The sequence below is a fragment of the Penicillium brevicompactum genome, assembly GCF_028827555.1.
Source record: "Penicillium brevicompactum strain IBT 35665 chromosome Unknown utg000006l_segment0_segment0, whole genome shotgun sequence".
In the NCBI taxonomy this organism is placed as follows: Eukaryota; Fungi; Ascomycota; class Eurotiomycetes; order Eurotiales; family Aspergillaceae; genus Penicillium; species Penicillium brevicompactum.
In genome coordinates this window covers 3,618,551-3,641,970 of record NW_026623209.1, presented here as the reverse complement: position 1 = coordinate 3,641,970, position 23,420 = coordinate 3,618,551, and the positions used below count along the sequence as shown (strand labels likewise).

At 51.1% G+C, this 23,420-nt stretch overlaps 10 protein-coding genes across 10 annotated transcripts; 3 read left to right on the top strand and 7 right to left on the bottom strand.

The window, feature by feature from the left end:
* Positions 1–176: 176 nt before the first annotated feature.
* On the top strand, positions 177–1,104 carry N7506_009570 (uncharacterized protein; the record flags this gene model as incomplete). The annotated part of the gene is made up of 2 exons (XM_056958863.1): positions 177–316; positions 372–1,104. 2 exons carry the CDS (start codon positions 177–179, stop codon positions 1,102–1,104), a joined length of 873 nt encoding a protein of 290 aa, XP_056808253.1.
* A 310-nt stretch (positions 1,105–1,414) lies between these two features.
* Positions 1,415–3,494, bottom strand: N7506_009569 (ferric reductase family protein; the record flags this gene model as incomplete). The annotated part of the gene is made up of 6 exons (XM_056958862.1): positions 1,415–1,421; positions 1,478–2,446; positions 2,497–2,595; positions 2,649–2,900; positions 2,952–3,066; positions 3,119–3,494. 6 exons carry the CDS (start codon positions 3,492–3,494, stop codon positions 1,415–1,417), a joined length of 1,818 nt encoding a protein of 605 aa, XP_056808252.1.
* A 670-nt stretch (positions 3,495–4,164) lies between these two features.
* On the bottom strand, positions 4,165–5,799 carry N7506_009568 (putative cysteine synthase B; the record flags this gene model as incomplete). The annotated part of the gene is made up of 3 exons (XM_056958861.1): positions 4,165–4,653; positions 4,720–5,549; positions 5,607–5,799. The coding sequence occupies 3 exons, from the start codon at positions 5,797–5,799 to the stop codon at positions 4,165–4,167; spliced, it is 1,512 nt and encodes a 503-aa protein (XP_056808251.1).
* Positions 5,800–6,567: 768 nt separating this feature from the next.
* On the top strand, positions 6,568–8,562 carry N7506_009567 (MDR family MFS transporter; the record flags this gene model as incomplete). Its single annotated transcript, XM_056958860.1, has 7 exons — positions 6,568–6,678; positions 6,738–6,871; positions 6,937–7,730; positions 7,780–7,969; positions 8,016–8,081; positions 8,135–8,188; positions 8,238–8,562. 7 exons carry the CDS (start codon positions 6,568–6,570, stop codon positions 8,560–8,562), a joined length of 1,674 nt encoding a protein of 557 aa, XP_056808250.1.
* Positions 8,563–8,880: 318 nt separating this feature from the next.
* N7506_009566 (uncharacterized protein) lies at positions 8,881–10,390 on the bottom strand (the record flags this gene model as incomplete). Its single annotated transcript, XM_056958859.1, has 3 exons — positions 8,881–9,237; positions 9,286–9,757; positions 9,810–10,390. The coding sequence occupies 3 exons, from the start codon at positions 10,388–10,390 to the stop codon at positions 8,881–8,883; spliced, it is 1,410 nt and encodes a 469-aa protein (XP_056808249.1).
* Positions 10,391–11,294: 904 nt separating this feature from the next.
* On the bottom strand, positions 11,295–13,544 carry N7506_009565 (E3 ubiquitin-protein ligase; the record flags this gene model as incomplete). The annotated part of the gene is made up of 1 exon (XM_056958858.1): positions 11,295–13,544. The coding sequence occupies one exon, from the start codon at positions 13,542–13,544 to the stop codon at positions 11,295–11,297; it is 2,250 nt and encodes a 749-aa protein (XP_056808248.1).
* Positions 13,545–14,442: 898 nt separating this feature from the next.
* On the bottom strand, positions 14,443–14,937 carry N7506_009564 (uncharacterized protein; the record flags this gene model as incomplete). The annotated part of the gene is made up of 1 exon (XM_056958857.1): positions 14,443–14,937. The coding sequence occupies one exon, from the start codon at positions 14,935–14,937 to the stop codon at positions 14,443–14,445; it is 495 nt and encodes a 164-aa protein (XP_056808247.1).
* A 1,707-nt stretch (positions 14,938–16,644) lies between these two features.
* Positions 16,645–17,951, bottom strand: N7506_009563 (Tetratricopeptide-like helical; the record flags this gene model as incomplete). Its single annotated transcript, XM_056958856.1, has 2 exons — positions 16,645–17,536; positions 17,590–17,951. 2 exons carry the CDS (start codon positions 17,949–17,951, stop codon positions 16,645–16,647), a joined length of 1,254 nt encoding a protein of 417 aa, XP_056808246.1.
* Positions 17,952–18,600: 649 nt separating this feature from the next.
* Positions 18,601–21,505, bottom strand: mfp (putative peroxisomal multifunctional beta-oxidation protein (MFP); the record flags this gene model as incomplete). The annotated part of the gene is made up of 4 exons (XM_056958855.1): positions 18,601–19,619; positions 19,699–20,668; positions 20,800–20,982; positions 21,071–21,505. 4 exons carry the CDS (start codon positions 21,503–21,505, stop codon positions 18,601–18,603), a joined length of 2,607 nt encoding a protein of 868 aa, XP_056808245.1.
* Positions 21,506–22,109: 604 nt separating this feature from the next.
* N7506_009561 (TDA10 family protein) lies at positions 22,110–23,269 on the top strand (the record flags this gene model as incomplete). The annotated part of the gene is made up of 5 exons (XM_056958854.1): positions 22,110–22,256; positions 22,305–22,804; positions 22,861–22,884; positions 22,941–23,056; positions 23,112–23,269. 5 exons carry the CDS (start codon positions 22,110–22,112, stop codon positions 23,267–23,269), a joined length of 945 nt encoding a protein of 314 aa, XP_056808244.1.
* Positions 23,270–23,420: the final 151 nt, after the last annotated feature.

The window sequence follows — 23,420 nt, the reverse complement described above, 5'->3', positions numbered from 1 at the left end:
AAAATGCACCTTACAACTCGTCGGGCCGGCATCGGCCAGTCGGCACCGGACCGCGGCCGGGTCTTTATCGTCCGAAGCTGTTGATAGCATCAACTTTCGCATTTGTAATTACTTTCTCTTCATTTGTCCCGTTTCCAGTCACTTTTGGGGATGCTGCCATTCATACATTCTTTAATATGGCAACAATAAAAGGCTCACAGCGTCCTGTGACGCGTCCATGGAATACAAAAGACCTGGGGAAACGACTGGGCGTCGACGTCGCCAGCGCAGCAACTGCTGGCGCGCTGACCTGTCCCTTGATCACGATCATTGATCGGTAAGATAACATCGCCACATCAATTGACAGCTATGAAATCAACTAACCTGCCCAGTGCGATCATGGAAAAAGCATCCAAAGGGTTCCCAATCCAACAAACCATAACATCGTGTCTTCGATCAATGGTCGCCCGTCCAGCAGGGTTCTTCTTCAGCACTCCTTTCATCCTAATCTATACCCTCTACGGCTCAACCTACCTCACTGCCAATGCAATCGATACCGTCACCGCAACCATGCGCAATCACTCCTACGATACAATAGACACCGGCTTTGCAAAGTTCATCGCCACGACAACCGTAAATATGGCCATTTGCGTGTACAAAGATGCCCGTTTCGCCAAAATGTTCGGCGCTCAACCATCTTCCACTCCGTCTCACCCCCTACGCGCGCCTACACCCACGCCCCAGATCCCCAAAACCTCATACTCCCTCTTCTGTCTCCGAGACAGCATCACAATCTTCGCTTCTTTCAATATCCCCGCCAAAATCGCTCCGTCTATTCCTGACTTCATGGCTTCTACACCCGGCATGAAGGCTTCGATTGCCCAGTTCGCTTGTCCAGCTCTCATGCAGTTCGCGAGTACCCCGATGCATCTCCTTGGGTTGGATCTGTATAACCGTCAGCCGGAGGGTGGACTTCGGTGGACGGATCGCGCGAGTAGGATTCGTCGTGACTATGTGGCTAGTTGCTTTGCGCGCATGGGTAAGATTGTTCCTGCCTATGGTATCGGTGGAACTGTTAACGTGCGCATGAGGAGTTACTTGATGAACTTCATCGAGAGTAAGTGAAGGGGGAAATAATGATTTGATGAATGTTTTCTATTAGACTTGCATGACAATCTCCACTCGGACTGGGATAATTCGGTGTTGGGGGCTGGGCGTTTCGGGTTCTTGTTTATTTTGTTGGACTGTGATATACTACCTCTTTTTTGGGCTTAGACATAGACCTGTCGGGCTGTTAATAACCTACATTTTCGTCGATATGGATCTTAGATCTTGAGAATAGAGTGAGAGACCAAGAACAATTGATTAATTATTTACTTTTGATATAGATACATGAACAGGGAGAGAACGATATCAGACCAGCAGATATACTCCATCACCACCTATGACCAGTTAGCAAAGCACAGTGGATGGGATCGGCCACCTGGGCAGAACTTACACAAAAGCCTCCGAGTGCAGATAAAGCTCTTCAATCTCACCCTTAAACACCCGACTCTGCGCAACTGCCGCCGCGTTGCGTGTATCGTGCAACATCGAAGCAGGTCCACACACCAAGACCCCGACTCTCTGCTTCTTCCCAAGATGTTGGCCTTGCGTATGTGCCATAGCCACCGTTCTAGCCACCAGACCTGGCAGGTCTGGTCGCGCATTGCGATGAACATTCAGACTGAAGCTTCCTGTCGTGGTCATCTCCCTGGGAACCTTTGAGCCCTTCACATCATCGTCTGATCCAGATGATATCCCCGAGCTTCGAGGATCAGTCACATGAACCGAAACAGCAGTCTCGAAGCCCGAATCCGAGGCCAACGTAGTCGATTCGGAAAGTCGTGTCTCGATCTCTTCAATATACCAATCTGCCATCGCGTGTTCTCTGGTCGAGAATACAACTTGTAGGTTTTGTCGTTGCTCTTTCTTTTCAGACCCTGAACCACCCATTCCGGTTACGCGGAGTGCCTCGTCTACCATCGCAAGCGAGAATCCACCTCCAGAGCCACCGGCAATCACCAAGATGGTATCGAATTGAGCCATGTGAGACTCGCTGACTCCACCGTAAGGTCCTTCGATGAGGATTTTCTTCTTGCATCCGGGGCTTTTCGCTGCCATTGCCCCCAGTCGGCCTGTCACGCCGCCACGGGGCTTGATGTAGAAAACCAATTTGGAGGCCTCGTGGCAGGCAGATGAGATGGTGAATGGGTGAGCGGTCAAGAGATGTAGATCTGATGTCAGGAAGCGGACAAAGACGTGCTGTCCGGGTGTCCATTTCATTTTCGAGGGCACTAACACGCGGACGAGACCGCACGGCAGGAGCTCCAGGGATGCAGTGTGCATTCCGTGCTTCAAATAGGTGCGTGCATGTCCTGCGATCAGACTGAAGAAGTAGATTGCACCGGAGGCAATGAAATAGTCCCTGGTCTTGTTAGTTCGGGGTTCTTCTACTAATAATCCGGTGGAACATACCATGATGAAAGTCGGAAGTCGCAGTGAAGGAAGAAGAATACGACGAAGACCACAGCTACAAAGATGTGGGTTGCCTTGAAGAACTCGTAGAATCGGTTGCTGGGAAAGTTAGTTTGATATGTTCGAATAGACGAAAAGGTTTCACGTCTCACCGAATAAATGGAAGTGACATGAGTGTCAGGTATGTCTGCGAAACGAGAGAGGCAATTCCAGTCCAATAGACAATACTCGTCTTCCACTGGTGCATCATATCTCCTTTCCAGATATGATAAATGATATACGGGAAGGTATGGATCAATGCTAACACGAACATCGCATAGCTCGTCCAGTGGTGAAACACCTGGAGCCTCTCATGGGCTATGCCAGTCAAGCCGGAGATGAGGTTGGCTTTTGTGCTCAATGCCCTTGCATCAAAGTCAGCTTTGTAGCTCATATATCGTCACTTCCATACTCACAATACGAAAGGCAACAATGCAAGAGCCATCCACCCGGATCTAGTCGCAATGGGCGGACTACTTCCATAAGAAGCATCCGTCGGCCAGTAATAAGGCTGCGGACCTAATACCATGCCTGAATCGGTCAGTCAGCCTCCTCATTTCTTCGATATTGAAAGATCACCCACCGAAGAAATAGGCGGCACCCACGGCACCCAAGATGACAACCCCCAGCGCCGGAGACCAATAGCGCAATGCCCTCGAGCGATATCCTCGATATGCCAGATAGCGCGAGACCGAGGTAAACGTGCGCCATGGCCAGGTCCGTTTGATACAATCTGGAGACCATCGGACCAGTACGTTACTGATGGTGAACACACCAATCACGGCGCACAGGAAGTAGACGGTATTCAGGGCATAGACATGATCCGCCTGGTACCAGTATCGCCAGGAATAGTTGCGATATTGGCATTGGGACTCGGACAAGGTGCAGTTATCGACACGAGAGGAGTGTAGTGCCACTGGCTGATCTAGCCAGGGCGTGCCGGTACTCATTTTCTCCATCTCGGCATCAGATCACCGTTGATCGTTGAACGTGGAACGTTTCACGTTAAGAGCGAGCCAATGTTATTGAGTACTATAAAGTTATAACATGCAGATCAACCAGATTGGGTTTGGCTGCAGCCATCTAAAATAAAATCAAAAAAGTGATTTCCACGGTTTCAACGACTGAAAACGGAGGCCCTTCAGGGCTCCAGGGCTGCCCCTAGATAATTGGGTGCATTCCCCGCAAACTGGGGCTTTGAGCACATTTGAGAGCTTGCTACCTGCCATGAGCACATTTGCGCGTTTACATGTGAAAACAATTTAATTAGTTTCTTGAGCGGGTTTAGTATATGCAATTTGAATTATTAAATTAATCAAATTAATTAAATTAAGCATACTTCACGAAGTCACTTCGCAGTCAAGTCGGGTCTGACGTAGTTAAACAAGTTAGATTCAAGTTCGATTCGAGAGAGTATCAAAGAGTCATAGGGTAGTAGTGCCATAGAATAAAAGTAATCGATGATTCAGATAAATGTCAGTCGAGGGAATAAAAAGAAAAAAAAAAGAAAAAAAAAAAAGAAAGGCGAAGGAACAAAAGAATCAACCGCATTAGGACTAGCGGCTCACATGGGTCAAGCCCTACATTCGTGACATTCTCCCCATCGACTCCTTTCTTCTGTTCATTGGATCACTCAAGGGGCACAGCTGCAACGGAAACAGTCGCCCCTAGAGGTTTAGCAAGGGCCATCTCCCCCGTGTACATCTTCAGAGCACGGTGTCCGCCACGCACACTGTCCGCTTCCAGACCCCTCGCCCGCAACACGCTGGTAGCCACGCGTGCCGAGTCTCCATCGTAACACACCACGAGAACGTGCCCAGCGACGTCATGGAACTTCTGCTCCAGCTCCACCCATTGTGCCTCCAGCACCCCGGGATCCGAGAACGGTGACGGCGTGTGTGGCCCCAGGCTGTCCAGCGGGTGGTTGGTGGAGCCCGGGAGATGCCATGCGTGGAAATCGACCGGTTGGCGCAAATCAAGCACTCGCGATTGGGGCTTCAGTACAATGTCGTCCAGTCCCCAGCTGTTGGTAGGAGACCCGTAGAACTCCGGTAGGACGTCCAGGGCGTCGCGCTCCCAGCTTTCGTCGTAACGGTGGAGATCTACTTTCGTCAGGCGCTGCGCGAAGTATTAGTTCCTGGTTCTTTTCGTTTTTGCTTTACTGATGGGGCGGTGGAGACTGACCTCGTTTCGGATCGGGTGGAATTGGCTCTCGCCAAGCTTTTGGAAGTACTCGTCGATATACTGGTAGGGCAGGTCGCAGCACAGGAAGACGCAGTGAGTGATCCCGTCGGGGCCCGCGAGCTCGGATAAGGTCCCTGCGGCTTTCCGCTTGGCGAGTGTCTGGAACAATCCTTGGAGATTGAACCCGGAGGAGGGTCCGCAGACGAGTCCCTCGCGACACAGGTTGAGTGACAGGGTATACGACTCTGCAGAGCCAACTTCTTCAATCGTGTCCACGGCCTCCTTCCAGGGGAACTCGACCGGCCGCATGAGCGCATACGATCTCGGTCCCGGGACCCGGTCACCAGGGGCGGTGCAAACCCCCAGTCGGTAGACTGAGGGCTTGACGCCTTTGAAGTATGTTCCCAGCCCGGTCATGGTTCCTGATGTACCCATGCCGGCGCAGAGGACGTTGATCTCCGGTAGCTGTTTGAAAATTTGAGGCCCCGTCCACCGGACGTGGGATTGCCAATTGTTATTATTCTCATATTGGTTGGGGTTGACGATCTCGTCTGATTCCAATGCCTGTCTCCGGGCATTTTGGATCCCGCCTCGCCCATCCAGTGGCTCTGGCTGAGACGGTCCTCCGAAGAGTGTGATATCGAGTCCGAAGAATTGCATGAGTTTCAATTTCGCATCGCTGGTTTTGTTGCTGAGGAATGCCCGGGTGTCATTCACTCCATGCATGACGCGGGCCACCATCGACATGGATATCACTGTCGAGCCGGAACTATATTCGATGATTTGACTCGTCTCGCCAGGTATCACGCTGGACTCGAGCATGTTCATTGCTGGTCGAGGTTAGGTTTGGGTCCGTGTTTTTTTCGTTGCAGGCTGCCATTACATACCTGGCATTGCCTTGACATTGTTTGCAGGATGCATGGTCATCATTTTAGCATAGATTCGGACCCCATCTTCATAGTATGGGTTCAAATGCGGTGGCAGCTCTACGAGAGGAAGAGGTGGCTGCGAGTCTGGGTTGAAGTATTTCTTCAACGAGTCCGTGCCGAAGTATACATTGCGTTCGTTGATATTGGCCATTTTTATAATGGGTATCAAGTTCCCGAATATTCAGATCCTGTAGAGATTCGCAGATGTTCTGGAAAGACAGAGAGAGCCCACGGGCAAGCTCTTATAAATCTATATGGGCCTCTTGGCGTGACAGTAGGAAAAGTAAAGAAAAAGTAAGATCATCTCTGACTCCACTGCGAAACCCCTCATATACACTCGGACAGTCTTCAGCCAAGCTGCAAGCGCCAGGCATTTGGGGACTATACCTCGGATGAATAAGGAAATCGCCAACTCGGAGAAAATGGCATCCAATGGCAGACCAGCTGCAAGCTGCCGTCCCTGTTTCTCTTTTTTTCAGGCCCCTCAGGCCCGACAGAGATGGCAAGTCGAAAACGGAATGATTCGCACTGGACCTTGCGTCATTCTGGTATTCGCGATGTCTTAGTCGTCGACGTTCTGGAATCTCGATGGAGAGTGTTCCCTTGGCATTTGACAAGGTCCCCGAGGAAAAATGCAATTCCCGGAGGTACTCGTTTGGTTGCAATAGGCTATTGGCATATGCGACATATCAACAATAGCCAATAACTCACTAATAGCCGAGAAAAAAGACGAAAAGGGGCGGGTACCTTGAGAGTGTTTGAGAAGATTTACGCTGTCGATCTTCTGTCAAGGTGCTCGGACTCTCTGCCGATCTATACGACTTCCATGGCTTTTTTTTTGAAACACTCTCGCTTCTCTTCTTGATTGTTTTTTTGGATTGTTGTTTGTTTACGACTATCTACACTCTGTCAATTCACAATGACTGGGGTACTCGAAAATAATCAGTCCGTCGAAACGAGTGAAAAGAGTGAACCCCAGGTCACCTTTAATGAACAGACCAATTATGTCCCGAAACGGACTATAATCACCGTACGTGCAATTGACAATTAAATCCTATAGAGATATTTCCAAATTGCTGACTGTATCAGATCTTTCTGGCATGCTCAAGCGTCGACCTGCTGGCATTGATGGACCAGACAACGTTAGCAGCCAGTTTGTCTATCATTGGAAATGCCCTCGGAGCGAGTGATCAGACGTCGTGGATCTCCGGTGGCTACTTCGTGTCAGTCAAATCACCTCTCGAGACGATATCCCACAACTATGCCACTGACCCTGTCTAACACATAGAACATCGACATGCTTCCAACTGCTCTATGGAAAACTATCGGACATCTGGTCCCGCAAGTTAGTGCTGTTCGTCGGCCTTGCAATCTTCTTCTTCGGCTCACTGGCTGCCTCTCTGTCCCAGACTGCCACCCAATTGATCATCTTCCGCGCCTTTACCGGTGTCGGCGGCGGTGGTCTGATGACCGTCGCACAGATGATTGTCAGTGATGTAGTTCCTCTCCGTGAGAGAGGGAAGTACCAAGGTATCCTGGGCGCAGTGGTTGCCATTGCCAATGGAATCGGTCCCGTCATTGGTGGTGCCCTGGCGTCCATTTCCGAGGACTCGTGGCGCTGGATTTTCCGACTCAACTTGCCCTTGACGGCGGTGACTACTTTGGCGGTGCTATTCTTCATGCCTCTGCGAAAAGTCACGGGGGATTGGAAAGTCAAGTTGAAAGCGATCGATTTCTTCGGCGCGCTCTTAGCCCTCGGAGGAACGTCGGTTCTGCTGCTGGGATTGACTTGGGGCGGCGGCGAGTACTCCTGGGATTCCGCTCACGTTATTGCAACTCTGGTCGTTGGGTTTGCGATCTCAGTCGCTTTTGTTGTGTGGCAGTGGAAGGGCACGTCGACCCCGCTGGTTCCAATGCATATCTTCAAGGGAAGAATTGTCAATGGTGCTTGTCTGACCATGTTCATCAATGGCTGGAACTTTTTGGTCCAGGTATACTATATCCCAACTTTCTATCAGTTGGTGTTTGGATATTCCACGGTGAAAGCGGCCGCGATGCTGCTGCCCATTACTTTGATGCAAAGTATGTATTCTTGATCCGGGTGGATGTGCATTGCTGACATTCTTCATAGCCGTGAGTAGTACAGGCTCTGGCCTTGTGGTGCACTGGGTTGGTCGGTATCGAGAGTGTATCCTATTTGGTTGGATCATCTGGGCCGTTGGATTGGGTCTCTTTTCGACGCTTGACAAGCACTCTGGCTTGGGGAAGCAGATTGGCTATGGCATCTTGACTGGTGTCGGAGTTGGCAACACTTTGCAGCCGTATGTCATCGCCTGCAGTGGAAGAAATTTGCTAATTTAGGTTCAGCTCACTTATTGCCGTGCAAGCGGGCGTGGAACGGCGCGATATGGCTGTGGTAACCTCGTTCCGAAAGTGAGTCCCCTTCGATCATCGATTTGGCTGTTTCAAAGACTTACATTCAGCAGCTTTGTGCGGAATCTTGGTGGTACCCTTGGATTGGCAATTGCTGGGACTATCATGTAAGGTTATTCCCATGGCCAACGTATCCGTTCACTAACACACATATAGCAACAACATTGTCTCATCTTCTATTTCGGTCCTTGATCTTGATGATACCCAGTCCCGCTCTCTTCTGTCGAGCCCACAGAATTACTTATCGAAACTATCCGCAGAGGATGCAGAGCACGTTCGCGACATCCTCACACCAGCCTATCAGAAAGGCTTCCGCATCATTTTCATCATAGGTGCTTCACTTGCAGCACTTGCTTTCTTCTTGGCTATTTGGCTTATGCCTCAAGTTGCGCTGAACCGCGCTGATGATCAGGCTTTGAAGGAAGAGGCAAAGCAAAGAGTCGAAGGGAAATTGCAAGATAAAAAAGAAGACAAGGCCTGAGCTCTTGATCTTCGGGATTGGATCATGTTAAAAAAATATGATCTTGTATATTAGACCACCTGGGTATCGGGTTCTTGAAAATAACTGGCTTCTCGGTATAGATTTTGGAAAATAGACAACGTTGATTGCACTGAGCGCATAAATGTCCAGGGCTTGGCTGTTTAATATTTGAGATTTCCTCATAAATGATCCATTTCTGATGTAGCTTTGGGATCAGACCATGTATATTGGAAGAAGAAGAGGAGGAGGAGAAAGAAGAAAAAAGTGACTGATACAACAAACTCGCCAAATTATCCCCCCAAACCAGAGAAAAAGTCCCTAGTATCCAGGGTCCGAGTTACAAAGATGCTTAGGGCTTTGGAATCCACCCATATTAGCAGCATTGATAAAGTCACTCGTCTTCTGAGAATCACCACTGCAAATAGCACCACACCAAACCGGCCGGCTATCATGTCCATAGGGCTGCAGAATGTACTCCTTATCCTGGTAATCGGAGTTGACCGCACCGCCAACATCACAAACCGGGATAGTGAAGATACCTTCCCAAGACGCACCGTGCGACCCAGGGCTTGCCCAGGAATTGGAAATGGCATCCGAGGCACGACTGGCCGCTGTGTCGGCATCATAGTTATAGCCGGCGACGTTGTATGCGTCGAGAGAGGAGTTGATGATGTCCTATGGAAATTAGCATGATGTCTTACGATGGATTTCTTTGAGACAAACCTGGACGCTGACACCACTGTAGGCGCCTTGTCCGAGCTGGTCGGCTCCTGGAGGTGATGCAACCCATCCCCACTGGTGGGAGGTTGTGGAAATCACGTCGTTCTCTTGCCAGTAGTAGAGGTACCAGGCCTGACCGTCGCGGCAGACTGTCGCTTCTTGAGGACCGGATCCAATGCCTTGGTTATCGTCGCAGGCACCACCACCCATGATGAAGATCTTCTGCGTGCGATACAGCTGGTTGATGGAAACACCAACCAACATGTTGGTCATGGCGTCGGTGACGGAGTTCTTGTCGACACCGGGATAGGCAAGGAAGGCGCCGCCGGAGAGATAACTGCGGATGTCGGCATCGCCGTAAGACTGGCCGCCCATGAGCTGGTTGTTGGCTGTCGTGAAGGACTTGAGCGAGTCCACTACAATGCTGCCCAGGATCCCGCCCAGATCGGCGGACTTCTCAAAAGTATCATCCTGACTATATCGGTGGTTAGTCTAATTCTTGAAAAAATGGCCAGGTTGATACATACTGGCTAGGAAGAGTGTTGACAGCCGCTGCGATACCGCCACTCGTAAGCGCACTACCAGCACCAGCAACGGCACCAGCCACCGCAGGACCCAAGCCAGCGAACGATGCACCAACCCCGACAATCGTAGTCACAAGCGTCAGCACTTCCTTAAGAGCAGTAACGCTCTTATCATCTTTGTCCTTGTAGAAAGTTGTTGCCCATGAATCCTTCGACAAAGCCGCCCCCAAAGCGGTAGTAACGAAGGCCTCACCAATACCAGTAAAGTAAGTATGAAGACGATTCACTGACTCGAGAACATAGTAGGTGGGACGGATATCGTTTCCACGATCGTTGAGCACGCGGTTGTCACACAGCTGAAGATCACAGTCTGAGTCTGAGCCATCATCCCGACAGCTCCAGTCTGGATTTCCCATAGCCCATTGCCCAAAAGCACCAGCAAATCCAGCCGAGTTGTTGGATATGAGGTCACTGTGGCCATTCCACCAGTTGTTGATCCAGTCACCAACTTGATTGTTGTCCCAGTCGGAGGTCTGTTGGTTATAGTACTTGGACACTGGGCCGCAACGACGGTAGATTCCCATGGGCTTGTGGACGGGGGGGTGCTGCCTGCACTGCTGGCAGGACGAGGAGGGCCGTCAAGGCCAGAGAATGAAGCATTGTTGTTGCTATCTGATCTATGCCAGGTATAATGCTGAGAAGGACCAGTATTGTCTTTATAGTGAACCATGGTATGTGAACGGTATCCCCACCGTTTGGGGGCGGGTGATGATCTCTGATCGTTTTGGGGATATGGTCTTTTCATTTGTATCAGGTACATTGTTGTTCCCTGGAGATCTGCTCGTCCTGTCAGCTCTAATGAAGCATCTCCTCGCCCAGGGAAAGTCCCGAGCGGGGATCCTGCAACAATGCGGTCGTTAAGCATTGGAGCTGTGGGACGTTTGATTTGAATATCGGATTAGCGTGAGCAATGTTCTAAATCAGGCAAATGTGTCTGATCATAAACTGGGCTGATCGTCAGGGACGTGTAGTCTTCAGGGTCCGACCTCGGGAATCCTGTGGGGGCCAAAGACTGTCCAAAGTCAAGAAATCCTACGCTGACACATAGACCGTGAAGATCGTAGCGTTGATTTCTTTTCTGGGAAAATGGTGTCGTGAAATTGATCTCCCAAGGTTACTGGTGCAGGATCAGGATCGAGAAATTAACTGAACCCCATGTACGGAGTATTCTTCTTCCTTTGCAATGAGGCGAGTCACAGGCCCTAAAAAATATCTCATTAAAGAAAGTAATATCCTCACCTACCCTGTTGGTAGGAAATGAGGCCAACCTTGGAAGTATCAAAAGGAGTGTCGTAAATCATCAAGTCATCCAAATTAATCAACGCTGCAAAAGTAATGCTTCCTTTTCCAAAAAAGAAAAAGAAAAAGAAAACCGAGAGACGCCAATAGTGTAAAACCCCAAAATACAAGAAATCCTAAATCCCACTGTCATTCGTCTTGGACGACAACAATCCGTTCCACAATCCAATCGGCAAGAGCTTGACCTTCCAGTTTCCACCGACCATCTGACCACACATCTCCCAGCCAGTAGGCCCACGGTTTCCCCGTAATAAGTTGCATATCCCAGTGGAGCACCGGGGGACGGCGTTTGGGATTCTCGCCTCCGGCTGCAAGATCTTGGTTGATATTCCGGGAGGCAACCGAGATCGGGTTGGTAGTGCCGACATCACCGTGACGAATCCGCCAGTCGCGCTCCGCTTTTTCTCCTGCACGTCGCGCGACAGCTTCCTCGTCTTCGGCTTGATACAAATTGCATTTGGTACATTCAGTACATCGGGAACCTGGATTGATGCGGAAGTGCTCGCAGAAATGCTTGTAGCCTTCTGGTTCTTCGAACTCGTCGTGGAAGAAGTCTGCGCCCTCGATGGGATCTTCTTGGTCCCCTGCGCCATCGTGGACATTGTACCGAGGACGGGCTGGCGGTTGTATGGGCGGCCCTAGTGCCTTGCGGCATAGATAGCACATGGAATAGCCGCAGACGCAGGTCAGCTTGTTGCAGCCGGATGATTTGACAAACGAGAGACTGCAACGTGGACATGTGCGTTTCACCGCGGCTGTGCGGGCTGCCTCAACAGTGGCGCGAAGGTCCAGAAGCAAGGGTTCGTGACAAACGTGCGGATCTCGCCAAGGCTTCTGGCATGTCATACAGCTTGTGCGGAGACAAGACGGATGGACACACTTGAATCTTTTGGGACGGATCTTGAGACAGAGGTTGCGGATTGCATTGCTAAAGATCGCTGTCACGGTGGCTGGGTCCAGGATTAGAAGAATCAAGACTGGAATCACGAGTAATGGGACAAGATCAAGGATGAAGAGGATCATTAGAATAGTAGGGACAATGCCGGCGTCGCGGCGAAAACGCCAGCAAACGCCACGGCGAGAGGGATGATAGACTGGATCGATCTCCGCGTAGGAACAGAACGGACACCGAATGAGCTTCAGTTGGGATTTCATAAGAGCCTCTGAAGATAGGCGATCTTCGAATTTGCGATATGTTTCAAACCCAGCTGTATCGAGGAGGATTGCCTGCTTGACAATCTCCGGATGAAGACATCCTTCGCATGACCCAACAGACACCGGCGCGAGACATTTCAATGAAGACCGTTCCAGGTCCACTGATTTGCCCCAGCCTTGGCCAAACAATGCTTCCGAGACAGTCCGCTGTATGCAATGATAGCAGATGATGTGAGTGTTGCTCGAACAGGTCGCAATCTGCTCGAAAGTCACATCTGCGAAGCAACACTCGCATTCATACAAGGCATCGACAGCCTGTGCCTCTTTCTCGTTCAGGTCAGAAGCATATGTAAAGTCCTGGCTTTCTTGTTCTTCCCGCCTCTTTCGTAACAGTGGCGCCACCATCGTCTCGTGGAGCTCGGCATCCAGCTCAAGGCATCCAGTTTCTTTCAGAGCAGGAAGAAGTTCTCCTTCTTCATTTCGATGCCACACCATAAGCGGATGTTCTTCCCGGTCCTTCTTCCTCCTGAAAGACGGGAGTATGCTGGTGAAAGTGGCGCGCCAAGTCCGACGCGAGAGATCGCGGAGTGTCGGCCGTGCCCGAGCGTAACTGAAATTCACTTCAGCCAAGACAGCTTCAATCGTACTGTTGCTAAGGCCGTTGAACTCTTTGGTCATGGCCGTTCGCACAGCCGCCTTGTACTCGAGGGAGCGGAAGCGTTCGTGAGAGGAGACCAAGTCGTCCTCGTGGGGTTGCGCAAGAGCTTCCGAGGATGACATCTCCTCTGCAGTTTCGCTATCCTCTTGAAGGTTCCATCGTCCCGACACCCACTTCTCTTTGTTCCTGAGCAGCTCTTCCACGCAGATCTGTGTCCTGCTCAGTCCATCAAAGCGCACTAATAACTCGCGAAACACCTCTATCCGGACATCAGGGAATATGTGGGCCAAGGTTTCCAAAGCCGCATTCAGCTCATCTTGTTCTTGCTGCTGTTCTTCCGTGGGGACGGGCTGGCTGGCGCGCCGCGTGTGGCCGAAAGGATTATTGCGAAGGGCTTCGGTGAGGGTACCGGAGTAACTCCCCGGGGATGCAGTTGAAAAGGAGGGTCTCCACGCACGGCTGGTGCCGTTGGCGCGCGCAGAGTTTCGGTATTGCGGCGTGCCGTCAGCGAGGCGGGGAGTTGCGGACGATCTGGAGAAGCCGGGGACGGGTAGCGAGAGCACCATCTTTGTGATTGCAGACTCAGCTACATCGTTTGAATGGGAGAGATGGATAGAGAGACACAGAGGGGTAGAGAGAGAGGGTTAAAGATTGAGAGATGTAGGGAAGTATAGTTATGAGAGGGGGTTCAAGGCATCTAAAAGGGTTACATAAGGCTGCCGCCTAACTTTCTAAGATCTTTCCACTCTGCTCCGTACGGAGTATGCCTTTCGTCCATTTCCTTCTTTTCATTTGTGTAATCTCGCTCTCTTTTCTCTGTTAGGTATACTCTGCACTCCGGTGTACTTATTCAGTCTGATCCCTTACTTCCTGCGTGAAATGTACAATGTATATCTCGGGCCGATTGCAGTGCCAAGAAAAGAATACTGCCTTGTCACATTCTGCGATAACCGTACATGGAATATTTTATATGGGCCTACTTTGTCAAAAAGAACTGTAAAATCAGTTCTAGCCCTAGGTGTTATTGATATCTTCTTTGTTTGGCGTCCCTTGCGTCCGGTCCTTGGTCCAAGGTGATGTTTATATATAGACCGGACCAGTATGATCTATAGATTCCCAGCCCGGGAGGTCTAGACCCCAAGGGCCCTACAGTGGTATGTTGCCCAGGTCTCGAATTTGAAAAGATCATCCAACTTGGGATGGAAAACAAAACGTGTGCAGATCATCTGATCAATGATAGTCTAATCTAACTAAGATCTATGTACTCCGTATTCTAAAATTCTCATTGCAAAACCCCAGGACCATCCAATAACAAAAACCAACCAAAGGGGTAAAAAAAAAGCCAAGGTACTTTTAGACATGAGAGCAAGTATATTCGCTTGAACGCTTCGCAAGATGGAAATACAAGCGCTAAAACAAAGTATGGGAATCTCAAGTGGGAAGTGTTGTGAGGCGACGGGTGGCTTAGTCGAATTTGCCAGCGATAATACTGCTGCAGCGAGAGACGTTGGCACTGGTGGGAGGAGAAGCACCACGGCGCATGGTGTGGCCATCTTCATCGAGCCACCACTTGGGGTATGGACCCGGGATGAAGTTGCCCTGGGCATCCCAGCCAGCGACCCAGTGGATGCCGTCGTCAAGGAGGAAGAAGCGCAGCTTCTCCGGGCGGCCACCTTTGTGCAACGGGGCGTCGAACCAGCGGCAGCGCTCTTCTAACTCGCTTTCAAACATGTACCGATGGAGGATGCGGCAGTAGACGAGCGCGGCGGGGACTTTTTCTTCGTTGTCCTGTCCATCCCGGTGGACGAGATGCCAGCCGCGACCCGGGAGGAACTTGTAGGTGCCCGGAACGGGAGATTGCCAGTGTTGCTCTTTGAGGTCACTGTCGCGATCCCCCTTCTGGAACCAGTAAACTGGGCAGAAGATCATGCGCGCACAGAGGAAGAGATTGGGGGCCATGGTGGATGGAGAGCAACGAGGTGCTGAGATGGGTATGTGTGTGTGTGTGTGTGCGGACTCCAGGAAACAAAAATTGGAGAGGAAAGTCCCAGGTGATATAGGAACGGCGCTGAAGTACAGGAAAGATCAAATGCTCGAGCCGGTTATGCCACACCCATGGTGACAGTCCAGGATGTAAAAAAGAAATATCAAAAAGCCAAGTTGAGATAGGAATTTGACTGGTCTCCCGCAGCAAAGAAGCTCGGTGAAGGACCCCTGGGAGATAGCTTTTTTTTTGGACAAAGAATGCAGCAATGGCAACTGCCCTTGGCACGGGGAGCTGGTGGCAGGGACTGAGAATGTCCTCAGACTGGCCAGATGACGGATTCCGTTATCGATGCGGTGAGGAGGTTGACGTGCTCAAGGAATCAATGATAACCTTGCAGGTCCAGAGAGAGCGAGCTTTGTCCTGAGTCGGAAAACGAATCACGAGCGAGGTCGGCAACACGCAGTGATATACGCACGGCCAGCCGTTGTTAGAGCTCAGGGAGAGCGTGTGCTAGAGAGAAAGCATGTGGTTGGAGGGTAGTCATGGTGATGCAGAGATATAAAAGAAATAAGAAATCAGAAAAGAAAATAAAGAAGAAACAGTGGGATGTGAGTGGAGCCGCAGAAAAAGTCTATCGGGAAGCGGGTAGCTCTTAGGCCTCCCGGTCTCCGTTTCGCCCCTGGAAAGCTCCTGTACGCCCCCGGTTAGCCCCTGTTTCGGGTTCCATCTTCCACTTCTACACCAAAGAAGAAGCTCCGAGGGAAACTTCTCAGGGCTGAGTCCCGTTTTTTTTAACTTTTTTTTTTTTTTTTGGGGGATTTTTTTAAATTCCCCGTCAGCCGCACCGTCATGTTCAAATTTTCAGTGGAGTATCTTTTCTATGGGGTCCCCATAGAAAAGAAACCTACTCTTGGTCACTCGACTCAAACGGTGGACCTCTGCCAAGCTGGGCTGGCCTTTTTCGTGTCCTCTTTGTAGACTTTTTTTTGGTGATTCCTTTGGATTTGTGCGCTATATTATACGGAGTAGTCCCTCACCTGAAATTTACAAAAATGTTTCAATTCCTGCTACACTTAATTAAAATCACAATATTTAGTGATATCTTCGAGACAATCAAGTAGAAGATTTACTTAAAACCTGCTGAGATAATTCTCATCCATTCATGTGATGCTGAGGTCACTTCCTAAATAGGAATCTGCCTTTGATGTCCACACGTACCTTTTGTATGGAAATCCAATATAAAAGATACCTGGTCTTCCCAACCGCGCCTGGGCATTGTGGATCTGCCAAGCACTCAATTCAGGTGCCTACGAATATTTCGATCATCATTAGAACATGTTATTACCAGAATCGGGTTGTTGCAGATTTAATTCTCGGAGAGGCCTAAAATGTTATATGTCCTCCGTACGGAGTGCCTCACCGCGATCGCATTCCGTCAATTACGCATATCTCATCCCACGCGTACGCATGATGCTGCATGTTGATCTGACTACTGCAGGCATAATCCGGGCATGAACTTGAAGCCCAATCCAGGGTCCATGCTCATGCTCACGCATCAAAGCTCCTCAAAGCTAACTTGGACCATCCTTTGATCTGCCCATGGTCATTCGGACTGCAGTGCGCCGGAGAATGACTCGACGTGGCTAATTTATGGACTAGCTAATTTATACCAATCATCTCTACCAGAGCATCCAACTCACCAAGCTTGTGAAACATTCATCCACATTCTCACTCAGAGGACCGATCCCATCAAGCTTGTTGCGTTCATTGAATGCCTCGGCTTGCAGGCGCTCAGCGGAATCAATATCACCCAATCGCCGCTCCAATTTTCCGAGAAACCACAAGGACCGTGCGAGGTGGCCTTGCATTTCGGAAACACCTCGACTCAGGTCAACGATTTGGCGGAGCATCTTTGCTGCCAATGCATGTTCATCGGCGCCTTCCAGCAGTTGAGTGACCAGAAACATAGAGTCCGCCACTCGAGGGCTGTGGTCACCGTAGAGATCTCGACGAATAGAGACAGTTTTGGATGCAAGCTGCTGGGCTTCCGACGGTAGGCCTTGAGCATATTTGATTCTGGCAAGCAGGACAATATCGCCACTATGCTTTGGATACTCAGAATTAATGATCTGTTCCTCTGTCAAATTTTGCAGCAGCCAGTATTTCTCCAACGCCTCCAGTGCCTCCCCGGGCCGACCAGCCCGGAGGTATGTCATAGCGTAGATTGCATGCGTTCTAGCCATGTGAAGCGGATTGTGGGCGTTGTGGATAGCTTCGGCTTTCGAAAGGTATTCAAAGGCTTCGGTGACCTTTCCCATCTCGGTATAACTGCAGGCAATTGATTCATACACTTCTGCAATCGGAGGAGAATTCTCCTCGAGTTCGAGTCTAATCTTCAGAGCCTTCTGATAGGCGCCCAAGGCGGACTCTGGTTGAGCTAGATCTAGTGCAATGTGACCTAGAAGCCTCCAAGCATGCGCATAATTTGCAGTGCAGCGGTCGATTGGGAGAGAGAGACCGTAGTCAAAGAGACAACGTGCTTTTGTCGGCTGTTCACGTTCCCACAAATATCTTCATCTGGTCAGTCGCAAGAACAATATTATGCAGAATCATAGTCAGCTTACGTTCCAGTGCGGAAGATCAATTCCGCGAATAGCTCCATGTTGGGGAGATTGAATGGACATTCTTTTGCTAGTTCCACGAGGTGATTAACATGCGGTAGAACTGCGTTGACAGTTTGCCATGACTTCCATCCAAAGCCTTGCTGGTCTGTCCTTTCCATCCACGAGTTTGGAAAACTGGAAGACAAAATTTGAATGGCACAGTCGATGTATAGCATCTTATCTGCCTCTGTCAGGCGCGACATCACAGCATTTTGCACAGATCGTTGCAGTTTGATCACTTTGCGTGTGGACGATGGGTCAAACAGTGATGCTCTCCTCAGACTTGTGACGGCATTGTAAACCCTGTTGAGTGTGAGCAGCATTGCAGATGAAGCAAGATACTCGAGACTCACCCGTGGAAATCTGTTAAGAACTGCAAGTTTGGCTCGGTAATATGTGCTCTATTGTTCAAGAGTAGCGAATGTGGTATTGCATCAGGATCGAAAAAGCAAGGAGATTCAACAGCGTCTTGTCTTCAGTGACCAGAGGTTGCATCAAGACGTCCCAGTCTCTTTGAAGGTCTTCGGGTCTCTGAACTTTCGAAACGCCGATGTCAGCAGTTGGGCCATGGACCCCTCCTTTCCTCAACCCTTCTTGATTATTGTCAATACTCCCCTGCCATTTCGGAGTGTCTTCTCTTAGATAGATTAGAAGCTATGGCACCGTCAGTGGAATTGTTCATGCTTGCCGCCATGATCCCCTCTTCTGGCTGGAAATGGAGTTCAGAAGAACAATGAGACTCAGCTTGCGGGGGGTGGACATCTTCGGCGGCTATTCCGAAGCCTAGCGCAACTACTTTTAAGGGGATCGTTGGGATTGAACCCGAAAATGTCATATTCACCATTCAAAGAGAAAATGGACAAGAGAAAACTAAAACAAAGTGAGAAAGACGAGATAGTATATACAAAGAGGCAACGATCTGTTCCGAATTGTTCGGGCTCGCTTTGCTAATGGGATATCGCTTCAATTACTTTACAGCTTAGCCTTGGCGCCCTCAAGGAGCTCAGCACCGGCGCCAGAGATGGCAGGCTTGCCGGTCTCGACAACGGTGGCCTGGAACAGGACCTTGTTGCCCTCCTTCCACATCTCGGTCTTGAGAGTCTGACCGGGGAGAACCACGCCGGCGAAGCGAACCTTGAGGTTCTTGTAGGCTCCGTACTTGGCGAAGATGTGCTTGGAGGCCACACCGAGCGAGCAAAGACCGTGAAGGATGGGGGTCTTGAAGCCGCCGACCTTGCTGAACTCGGGGTCGATGTGAAGGGGGTTGCGGTCACCGTTGAGACGGTAGAGAGCGGCCTGGTCCTCGGAGGTCTTCTCCTCGGTGACAGCGTCGGGGGCGCGCTGAGGGGCCTTGTTGGCGGCGATAGCAGCCTTGGCACGGGGAACAGTGGGCTTGGGGGAGCCGCCGAAGCCACCGCTGCCGCGGATGAAGATGGTGGACTCGTTGTAGAACAGGTCCTCGCCGGTCTTGGCGTCCTTGGTGGTGTAGCCAGCAATGACGATGGCGGCGTTGCCCTTGTCGACAACGTCAATGAGCTTGGGGTAGGTCAGGGTGTTGGCGGTGGTGGGGATGGGGAACTTGCGAACCTCCATGTATTGCTCGCCGTGAAGCAGCATCATGGGGGAGAAGTTCTTCACCAGCTCGTCCATGTTCCAAGGGACAGCGGTGTTGAACCAGGGAACAACACCGTACGAGGGGAGAGCCTGGAAGTGGTCGTTGTTCTCGTAGACCAGGGGTAGGTCGGTGCGCTTGGCACCCAAGCTGAGGTTGTACAGAATGACATCGCGGTCCTCGTAGTTGAAGGTGGTGCCCTCGGTAGACAAAGTCTTGGCCTTCTCGATGTACTTCAGGGTCTCGTTCTCGCCAGCGGGCTCGCCGTGCACACGGTTAGACATGTTGGCCATGATCTTCTCGGCACCAGCTTGGCCGTCCTCGGGGTGGTCAGCGCGGCCATCGTCAAAGTTGACGATTTGCTTCCAGTTGCGGACCACTTCCTCGGGGGTCAGCTTGACGTCCACGGGGGAAGCCGTGACCGCCAGTGCGCTGCCAGCGGGTGCGGCCGAACCAACCGCTACCGCACTCGAACAGGCCCTTGGTGGAAGGCTCAGGGGCCATGTCGGAGCACAGCAAAACGACCAGAGGAGCAACGTAATCAGGCTTGAATGCCTGAACCATCTCCTCGGGCATGATGGTACGGGTCATGTTGGTACCAGCGTTAGGGGCGATGGTGTTGACCTTGATGTTGTACTTGGCGCCCTCCATGGCGAGAGTGCGGGAGAGACCCAAGATACCAAGCTTGGCGGCGGCGTAGTTAGCCTGGCCGAAGTTACCGTAGATACCACTGGTGGAAGCAGTGTTGACAACACGGCCGTACTTCTGCTTGAGGAAGTAGGGCCAGGCAGCCTTGGTCACCTTGTAAGTACCACGCAGGTGGACATTGACAACGGAGTTCCACAGGTTGTCATCCATGTTGGTGAAAGCCTTGTCGCGGAGGATACCAGCGTTGTTGACAAGGATATCGATGCGGCCGAAGGCATCGATGGCACTCTTGACGACGGCATCACCGTCCTCGCAGTTGGCCTTGTTGCCGACGGCCTCTCCGCCGAGCTTCTTGATCTCCTGGACAACAGGCTCGGGGTCAACGAGGTCGTTCACAACGACCTTGGCACCAAGCTTGGCGAACTGCAAGCAGTAGGCGCGACCAAGGCCGGCACCACCACCGGTGACCAGAGCCACACGGCCCTTGAAGTCAGGCTCCTCGCCAGCGGGTGCGCTGGGCATCTTGAGGCCGTCCTCCAGGTAAGCCATGAAGTCTGCCGGACCCGTGGGGTACTCGGGCTTGGAGAAGTCGTTGACATCGTTCCACTTGCGGGCGATCGCACCAGGAGTCAGAGAGTCGTCGGTCTTGAGAAGACCACCCTTGGCTCGCTCCCAGCGGAGCTTCGCAACGTGGCCACCACCAACCTCGTAGATACCACCAGTCTCGGTGGTGTTTGAGGAGTGCACAAGAGCAGCCACCAGAGGAACGACCCAGTCGGGCTTCAGGTTCTCCAAAACATCGGGGGGGCATCACAGTCGCGGTCATGCGGCTGGCAGCTGAACACATAAAACCATCAGTCTAGATCCATGGAGGATTTCGTAGCGGCCGACTTACCAATGGGAGCAATCACGTTGGCAATAATGTTGTATTTGGCACCCTCCTTGGCCAGAGTCTCGGTGAAACCGACCTGACCAAGCTTGGCCGCCGAGTAGTTGGCCTGACCGAAGCTGCCGAAGAGACCGGCGGCGGAGGCGGTGTTGATCACGCGGCCGAATTTTTGTTTGCGGAAGTGAGGCCAAGCGGCTCTGGCGCACTGTTGAAGATCATCATCAGTTTCTGATTCAATGGCCCGTGGCGAAAGATGCTGAGATCGATCGAATGAAAAGAAGAAAAAGGCTCACCTTGTATGCACCGTAGGTGTGAACTCTGTTGATTAAATCCCAGTCGGCATCCTTCATGTTCTTAAAGCTGATATCGCGCAGGATACCGGCGTTGTTGAGCAGAATATCGATGCGGCCGAACGCCTTGATGGCGGTTTCGATGATAGCTTCACCGTTCTCGACGCTGTCGTAGTTGGCAACGGCCTTGCCGCCGCCGGCACGGATCTCCTCGACGACATCATCTGCGGCCTTTGGTACGGTTAGTCTCTGGCCGTCTGAGATTGGGGCTGCTGTACATACCTTGCCTGACTTGCCCTCACCCTTGTGAGAACCACCGAGGTCGTTGACCACGACGTTGGCGCCCCTTGAAGCGAAGAAGAGAGCGTATGCTTTCCCCAGACCACCGCCAGCGCCGGTGACGACGACAGTCTGGTTATCAAATCGTAGTTCGGACATTATGTGTATGTGTGTCCTAAATTAAACAGAAAGCAAGGAAGTAAAGGAGAAAGCTGGAGAAGGAGGGGAGTTTAAAGTAGCTCGGCAAGATGGGACCTCGGCTCGATCGCTGGAAAAAAGATGGGGTCTGTAATGGTACAGCTCCGATTCATGTATCACATGCCGCACTCATAGAGAAGGTGGTAATATATTCTGTTTTGTGGTAATTTTGTGTAATGCAGCAGTTGTACGGGGAGAGAGCATCATCTGAACACCGAAGAACACTCCCGTGCGTAATTGCATAAAAGTACGGAGTACTTGCTTTATGCTGGCATTCCCCATATTATCGCCAAGTATCTGTCAAACTCATGTGATACGCGTCATTACCATGTGCTTATTTGATCTTTCAGTGTCATGACTGTTGACTGTTGACTATTGATTGTGACAATTTAAATATAACATCCTTCTTCTTCTTCCTTCTCTCTTCTATAATAACTGTTATAATGATTGAAAGACCGGAGAAAGTAGCGGCTGAACTTCCCCCGTGGGGGTCTCGGCCGAGCTTCGTCTCCTCATATAGACTCGTAAATCTCCCGTGCAACCTGTGATACTTCACATATTCAACATGCCGGAAATTATAGACGACAAGTCCCAGCACTGCATCCCCTTTCTACTCGACCGGTTGCGTCTCCATACCGACCGGCACCGCGGTAATACCCCGCCATTCTTCATCGGTCTGAATGGGGTGCAAGGGGCCGGCAAGACGGTCCTTGTAGGTCTCAATGCCTCGGGAGAAGTCCCCTCGGACTAACACCACCAGGTATCCGCTCTCAATGACACCCTGCGATCAGCACCATATTCACTCTCCGTCGTGACACTGTCCCTCGACGACCTCTACTTGACCCACGCCGACCAGGTCGCCTTGGCCCAGGCCCACCCCACCAATCCGTTGTTGCAGCATCGGGGGCAGCCTTCTACACATGATCTAGCCTTGGGCGAGGAGGTGTTTGCTTCTCTGGCGACGGAATCACCAACGGCCATTCCCCAGTATGATAAGTCTGCCTTCGCGGGGCAGGGCGATCGTGTGCCCACCGCGCAATGGCAAGTCGTCAATGAAGGGGACAAGAAAGTCAAGGTGGTGATCTTTGAAGGGTGGTGTGTGGGCTTCCGCGCCTGGGATGACCACACTCTGCGCGCGAAATGGGAGGCCGCTGTGCGCCAGAAGGAGTCCGGGGACTATCACGGACGGTTGGGACATGTCCAATTCGAGGATGTGAAAGCTGTGAACGATGCCTTGAGACATTATGATGTTTTGACCAAGTAAGTGTCCAGCTCTTCTCGATTGGACTGTATTGCTAACACTTTGTCACTTGCAGCAAGCTAGATGCTTTAATTCACATGTATGGTTGAGTTTGAGGGGGATGATGCAGTTCGATATACTAACCTTTCATTCCAGTGACGCTGAGAACCCGCGCTTTGTTTACGAATGGCGTCAGGAACAGGAACGCACTCTTCGTGCTGCCAAGGGCACTGGAATGACCGAAGAACAGGTCAACCACTTTGTGGACGGCTGTAGGTGGACCGTAAATTTTGTCTCCCTGCGGCTATACTAATCGATCAACAATAGATTACCCGTCATATGAATTATTCACCGAAACTCTCCGCGAGGGCGCTTTCAAGCCTGGTGCGCACTCAACATCGACGTCCGACGCTGAATGGCAAGGCCGACAGCTTCGTCTTGTGGTCGATCGCAACCGGAGAGTCCAAGAGGTCATCCAAATATGATAGACGCAGAATATGTCTTCGATGGACTCGGTCCAGATGTCACGCGTTCGCATTAGATCAAGCAGATTTTGCCCTGGCAGACCTCCAAGTGTATATATCCGATCCTGGGAGTGTTGGTATGTATTTAAATCCATTACTTGGACTTTGTACT